At 37.0% G+C, this 7,455-nt stretch overlaps 1 protein-coding gene and 1 long non-coding RNA gene across 2 annotated transcripts; both read right to left on the bottom strand.

Annotated features, from left to right (window-relative positions):
- Nucleotides 1-1,712: 1,712 nt before the first annotated feature.
- Nucleotides 1,713-3,336, bottom strand: LOC119783695. The gene has a single exon (XM_038285333.1). It carries the CDS (start codon nucleotides 3,197-3,199, stop codon nucleotides 2,279-2,281), a length of 921 nt encoding a protein of 306 aa, XP_038141261.1. The 5' UTR covers nucleotides 3,200-3,336; the 3' UTR covers nucleotides 1,713-2,278.
- A 1,199-nt stretch (nucleotides 3,337-4,535) lies between these two features.
- Nucleotides 4,536-6,952, bottom strand: LOC119783643. The gene is made up of 4 exons (XR_005280835.1): nucleotides 6,859-6,952; nucleotides 6,673-6,765; nucleotides 6,382-6,544; nucleotides 4,536-6,264 (listed from the first exon to the last, which is right to left on the bottom strand). It is a non-coding gene; the product is annotated as an uncharacterized LOC119783643 (long non-coding RNA).
- Between the last annotated feature and the right edge of the window lie 503 nt (nucleotides 6,953-7,455).

The raw sequence follows: 7,455 nt of genomic DNA, 5'->3' as shown, positions 1-7,455 counted from the left end.
TTATACATTAAAGATATAGTAAATTATCTTTCAGCTTTGTGTTCTGGCAGAAAATCTTATCTACTTTTATTTTATACTTACATTTCCTAAAAATTGTCCTCTCTACTATTATCAATAATTGCTGTGCATAATATTAACATTTACATATTGTCATGATGGGTTCACTGAGAGCGACCCAAGAATGCAGAACACCACTGACGGACACAAGGATGAAAGTTTAACAGTTTTATTTTGCACAAACACACTGAATATTCTGGTTCAGGTTCGGGGCCTGGATTCTGGTTCACCGGAGTCTGCGTGAGAGACAGTTCAGTTAGCGTTGCCAACAGGGGTTTGATTTCCAGAAGTCTACTGATAGTACCTTGAGGGTTCTTGAGGTTAGCTTTGGGAGAGTCACTGTAGGTTCTGGAGAAGAGTTCATCAGCAGAGTCCGTAGCTGCTTCAGCGTCTCACGTCTACTTAGAACAGACCTTGGCTTTGGGTTACCCAGCTAAAGTCCAGAGCTGCTTGGAGGTTCTCTGTGAATCTTCAGGTTTGGCTCAGAGGGTCAGCTCGGTAGGTTAGCTCTTCCAGAGCTTTCACAGAGGAGGCACAGGTTTCCTGGAAAACAGACACAGGGGTTAGAATCCAAGCTGGATTCAAAAGTCATAGATTTACTCTGAGGATCTAGGCTTAAGCGCTGACCAACTGGAACAACACTGCGGCGTTGAGGCAAGGTCTGAAGACAGCTTAAGTAGTGGATCCTCTGATGATCTAGACGAGCTGCAGCTGTGCAGGAGGCTCCCTCAGAGGATCCACGGCGGACTCTGCTGGAGAAAGGTGGAACTTCTCCAGCTCCCAACACATATAGTAACACATACATTTCATAAAATTGGTTATTTATCTTTAATTTCACTGAATTTCTCAAAATAGCGCAATTTTATGCACATAAATGTATTTATTCTATCTATTGTTAGCATATTGATGTGAGTAATGAATTATTAACTATGTGCTGTTAGTTTATTGTTAATATACAAACAATTGAAATGTGAAACATTCCACTTGAGAGTATCACTTCTGTCACCCTCTGATTTAGAGGGGAACTGCTTGTGAATTAGAGTACACATCAGATCACCTGGTTCCGCCCCTTGTAGCTCTGCCGCTGTCATGGGCAACCCTCCAAATGCAATATTCCACGAACAAAAACTTGAGACTTATTTTAAAGAACATGTCTTTTTATATATATATAGAGTGAGTGTTTCTTGAATTATTAATTTTGTTTTGCAGGGCGTAATTTAAAACATTCTAAAAAATGAATTGCTGAAAGGCTGTCTCTGGGTTTCGAAGATTTATTTTTGAAAGGGCAATGTAATCCCATTTCCATTACCGTCTAGTTCTGTTAGTGTAATTACGTTAGTGAAGTGCATCCAGAACCTATTCAATATTTGATCTTTATTTTAGGTTTATTTTAAGCTTAATTTTGAGAATCCCCCTTAATCACCTCTTCATGACTAATGAAATTATTTAACCACATGGAACCTATTTTTTGAACACCATGATTATGATATTACTAATATTTAATAAGTTTACCATCATTGGAGTATGGACAATATCAAAGGGCACCAAATAGAAATGTAGCTTGGGTATCATATATGCTTCGGCCACCTCTACATACACATATGTATGTTTCTTGCAGATTAAAAAAGAAATAATGATAATAATAAAAACTTGTGTGGGTTAATTAAACAAAGTTTATTTCATAATATGTTTCAAATTGACATTATTTGCCTACAAACTATGCAAGATAGAGGACATAATTAGAAAGAAATTAAACTCAGAAATACCATAAAGGTAAAGCATAAAAGAGATAAGAAATAACAGTAGAATAACATTCAGCAGCAAACTTAAGTATCCAGATATCTTTAATCTCCACTCTAAGAAATAAATTCTTGTTCTCTTTTGCTAATATAGCACAGACTTAGATCTCTATAAGGGATTTGCAATCATCATTTTAATGAAATTTAAATATTTTAGTATCTAGTATATTCAAAAAATATGTTCATTTGTCAAAACTGTACAGAATGGGGCATTTTATTTACTCTTGGACCTTCTTTGTTTTAAAAGCATTAACACTAATCTACTTAGCTTTTAACAAGTCAAATTTTACATTTGCAACAAAACTAATAAATTCTCAAGCTTATAGTTAGATAATTTTTAAAATCAAATCCAGTGGTATAATTATTTTATTTTTATTGACAAATGTATCCACACAAAAAAAAAAAAAAGTTTTATAGAGCCTTTAAAAACTATCCAAACTGCTCACAGTCCTACTCTGGCTCTTCCCCACCATCACAGCTGTGCTCTCCAGTCCACGCAGCCATTCGGTGCATTTCAGGAGCACTCGCTCATCCACACCAGAGTCCTCCTCATCTTCATACTCCACATCATTGTACTTGTGTTTCTCATTCAAGAGGGAGATTTTTATAATTGAACGTATGTCTCCCAGTGGAGCATCTGGATTGTTTTTACCAGCAGCTCTGCTGTTCCTACGAGGTATTGACTGATGCTTTCTTCTTCTAGAGTCAGTGGTGCATCCAGATGTGCTGAGTCCACCTACAGCATTTCTGGCAGATGATCGCTGGTGTTTCTCACTGTTTCTCCGCTGCAGCAGCAGAACAGCTTCAGGTGTGAGCGTTAGTGTAAAATGCATCTCCTCTTTATTTCTAGATCTAGTGTTTGCCACAGATTCATTATTTTTGGAGTTGTGGCTGACTTGTTTGTGCTCCCCAGAGCTTGAGGAACGGGGGCTGTCAGTTTGAGACAACTGCAACAATCGTTCTCTTTTGTTTGTCTGCAGCTCCCCTAAAGAAACTCTTCTGGCTGAGGTTAGATGACTGCTTGGCTGGCTCCTTCTCCCCAGTTGCTTTAAATTTAACGCCAGTCTCTCCTTGACTGAGTTTGCTTTGCCTTCTCTTGCAACTTTCTTCCTTGGTCCGCTGCTTTTAGATGATGCATTTTCAGGTCTCTCCTTTCCAGTTAGCCCTGACACAGGTTGTGTGATCGAAAGTTGTGGAATGAACGGCATTTTGGAAACACAAAGGAGCAAGTGGGACAGAAGCTCCGTTTTCCTGTTAAACTGCTGGTTGAGAGAGAAAGAAAGTGTCAAGGTGGAAATCAGTTCAACGAGAAAAGCAGGATACCTTGAAGCATCGTCAGCCATGCAGGGGTCAGTTGGCAGCTAGTTCATCACTGCTTGGATCTTCTTGTCCACCAGAGAATGAAAGCATCTTGACGTTTTATATCCGAGTAGCAAAGAGGGCGTGGTGCAGCATGCTTCATGGGATATCTATGGCCTCAGAGGAGGTGAAGGAAAAGTCACATTATTCCCAGGCTAAAAGATTTAAAATAAACCCACAGTTGTAATCCTCCAGTGTGATCAGCGGGAGCATGTCTAGTACACACAGAGTGCACATGTAGCCATTAATCCAGGTTGGCTGTTTGTTTTTTTTTAACAGAGTGGAAGAGACACTCCCTACTTCCCCCTGTTGAGCAGATAAAATAAAAAATAGCAAACAATACCATAGTGGAAAAACTGGAATAACTGAACTTATTGATTGACAAATATATGTTCTTTTAATTAAACACATATTTTTAGATGTATTTTAAAAGTTTATTTCAAGACCTCTGCACCAAACTCAAGCCTCCCAGCAGATTGCATTAGATTATCTCCTATGATGTTCTGATTTGATCGAATCCATCGTGACCTCCAAAAGCTGCAGGTTTCAAGTACCAGATAAAATAAAGAAGCCAGAGTATGACCAAGCCACCAATGTGCTTAACTGTGGTCATACAGTCTAGTATCATTCTATCTGCTACAAACCAGACCAAAAAGTTCGAACTTAATTCATCCTTTCAGAGAACAGAACCTAAAAACATCCACTGATATTTTTGACAGTTATAAGCAAATTGGAGATGACTTTGTGTCAGTAGTGTTCTATGTGTTGGAGTTAAAAACACGCATTTGTTTAAGGCAAGTTTATATAGCACAATTCAGGACAAAGACAATTAAAAGTGCTTTTCAAGAATCAAGCAATAGAATACAAGGGAAATAAAAGCAAAATAAAAGCAAGTACAGCTGAAAACATGAGTAAAACAAATAAAACACTTGGACCACAAACTAAAATGAATTATTCTTCAGTTAACAGTTTAAAATTCTGCACAGAGAGAAAAACCTATTGCAAGATAATTAAAAATAAAATAATTATAATAAAAGGAAGAATAGTTTGACTACAAATATATAGATGACACAGTCAAATGTCACTAAAAAAATTTATTTGTAATCTATAATCAGCTACATGAATCAGTCATGAGGAGGGGATGGACTTTGAGCTGGAGGGATATGAATTTTATTATAAGAACACAGTGGACATGAATGGTGGAGGAATTGCTGTGTATGTCTACAGAACCCTGAGACATAAAGTAATTTATAAAAGATAAAAGAAACATTAATAGATAATATTTTTGCAAACTTTATTGATAACACAATAGGTGGATTATCTTATAAGGATATGAGTGACCATCTCCTGGTAGCTATAGTCTATGTCAACTGTTAAAGGCAAACTGGTAAGGATGACACGCAGGTACAAAATAATAAGAACAGAGGAGTCAATGATTAGATTTAGAGAAGATCTGCTTAGTTTAAATCTGGAGTCAATATATCAGGAAAAACCATAGCTCAGCTTTAGAAGCATTCCTAAACATCAAAGAAACAAAGAATGTCCAATAAAACATACACAAGAAAAGGTAAATATTCAAAGTCTTCGTGGATCACAAAAGAATGCCTATAAAATAAAAGTCAACACTATATAAAGATTTCTTAAAGCATAGATCAGCAGAAACAGAAAATAGTTATAAAAGATATGAGTGAATTAACCAAACATTTTAAGCACAACTTAACAGGTATATTTTAGGAAACTGTTAAATGAAATATTAAAAAACGTAGAAAATATTGCCATTACAAAATTATCCGACAAAATTAATTATCCACAGTATGGTACAAATGGTAGGCTGACTTAGACGGCAGGGCTTTTTATTGCTTTTAGCTTAACTAGACTAGCAGTTTACAGAAGGGCTTCCATCCTCAGTGTAACCCTTACGTGTTCACACGGCGAGACCATGTGGCTAAATCGCTCCCACTGCCCTGCTAAAGAAGCAGTCATTGATATTAGTGGGTAGAAAAACCCATATTCCTGTATAAAGCTGGAGCTCTTTATTGAAATAAATAGAATCAAAGAAAAAAAATTAGCAAAACATTTAGCATAATTTTCTTTTCTAAAAACAAAGACAACTTTTTGGTACAGGCCAGTCAAGAAAAAAAATGCTCCAAAAAGAATTATTACCATACAGGACTGTTTTCAGTCATCACTTTTAGGAGAGAACGTCAATTGTGTTGGGCAGCAAAACATCTCAAAGAAAACCAAATCTAATCGCCCTCAACTGAATTTATACAGAGAATTACATTTCAGATGGTCCAGATTCCCTGACTTTCTGTCTTCAGTTTCTTCTGCAATGCAGTCCGACATGGAAATCTCTTAAGACATAATTTTCCTCATCTTCACTGGTTTGCAGATCCAGTGGCCTCCCTTGTCTTTTAGACATTCACTTACTTCTAATCTCACCTTTTTTCCTGAAATCTCTAGAAAGGTTTGCACTTTTACATTTCCTTTGCAATGTGCTAGCATCAGGATTTAATATAGATGCATATACACACACGTTTTGGCAGAAGTTTATCCTAAAGGTTGCAGAAGCAGTTCTATTTTGCAATCTTCCGATGGCAGACGGTGTAACGATTCATTTCTTTTTTTCAACAGCTACTTCAGGTAGAAGCTTAAAATCATTAGAAAATTGTTTAATCCTTTTTATAATTACATCTGGTGACAGGCTAACAAACTTGGTCATGGAAAAGTACAACATCAAAACCCATAAAAATGTACCGTTTATATTTTTCTTTGAAAAAAAGCCAAGACTAGGTCACAGAAAAACATTTATTCATATATTTTTTTTAAAATGAGATTAAAATCTATTTAAATATTGCAGTTTTACTGAAGGGATTTTTTGTTACACAACCAAACATAAAACTTGACTTGAACACGCTGGTTGAGGAGTCATCATTTGAAGAATGTCCTCCTCTCCACATGAAGAACATGGTGACAATGTGGACATATGTGGCAGGCATCCTTGAAGTGGTTTATAAAAAAAGGAATCAGGCAACAACCAAGAATCAACCTGTGAAAAAAAAAAAAGAGTTATGTATATATATATATACACACACATATACACACACAGATCAGTTCCACCAAATGAGGTAAGCAAAAGTTTGGTCTTAAAATGCATATTTCTTACCCACAAAGCACAAATAGGAAACACATTAGCCAAGCAAAAGTCCCCACTCGGAAAGTGACCTCCGTGGTAACCTGACTTTGACAGAAGCTGCAAGTCATCAGGGCTGGAGCTCGACATGGGTCAGTCTTATGTCCCCTGATCCTTACTAGAGGATTATCAGGGTCTAATAAAAACCATAAGGACATGGAGATTAACTAAGGTCAGGAAAAACTTAAAGATCAGATTGACCAATCAGCAAGATTCAGATTTCTTTTTAAATTCAAACTATACCTGGAGAACAAAGACACACACCTGCAGAAGGTGGCCCAATGGAAGTTTGCTGTTGAGGCCGTTTATCACAGGGGTTGACTATGTAAACGCCAGAAGTTTTCTTTGGGGCACCATCTTTTAATTGAGAAATTTAAGGAAAGTTAGAATTTAACTAAAACATCCATCTGATTTATAAACGTGCTTCAGCCCATATTTTATGTACTTTACCTGATAAAAAATATGGCGGCGGTGCAGGAAATGAATCTTCCAATGTTGGCAACATCTCCATGTGGAAAGTTCAGTGGAGCACTACAAAGAGAAGAGCACCACACAAGTTTTTTTCAGCAGTAGCCAAACCTGAAATCCTACCAGGTGAAGCTAATTACAATTTTCTCAGACTGTGTGGGTGTGAACCATGTGTCAAACAGTAAGGAAACAGAGGCATGTCTCACAAAACCAAAATAAGGGCTTAAGAGTTTCCAATGACTTGCTCAAATGACCTGTACAGCGCTTTGATTTTAGCTTTGGCTGACTGAAAGCGCTTTATAAATAAAGTTGAGTTGAGTTGAGTTGAGTTTAGGAAAATCATATTTTTGCCTACGAATTTAGTCGGTTTGCAATTGTTTGGCGAATCAACGATTCTGTGATGTTACCTCATGGTCTATTGAAGAAAGCTGTGGACCTGCATTTGGATTGATTACTTACACCTGGCTCGACATAGGAACACGGCAGACAAGCACATGAATACGCTGGTCAAATTGGGAGTATAGTTTTCCGAAAAAGAACAAAAGCTACACAAATTTAGCACAGGGATCAAACTCTCAA

Source organism: Cyprinodon tularosa, unplaced genomic scaffold, assembly GCF_016077235.1.
Source record: "Cyprinodon tularosa strain WSP-4 unplaced genomic scaffold, ASM1607723v1 ctg21, whole genome shotgun sequence".
Classification (NCBI taxonomy): domain Eukaryota; kingdom Metazoa; phylum Chordata; class Actinopteri; order Cyprinodontiformes; family Cyprinodontidae; genus Cyprinodon; species Cyprinodon tularosa.
Note: the sequence above shows the minus strand (reverse complement) of the source record. Positions and strands in the feature narration are given on the sequence as shown.

Bases quoted from the DNA above. Each gene is read 5' to 3' on its own strand.
- LOC119783695 (XM_038285333.1), bottom strand. From the start codon at position 3,199: ATGGCTGACGATGCTTCAAGGTATCCTGCTTTTCTCGTTGAACTGATT.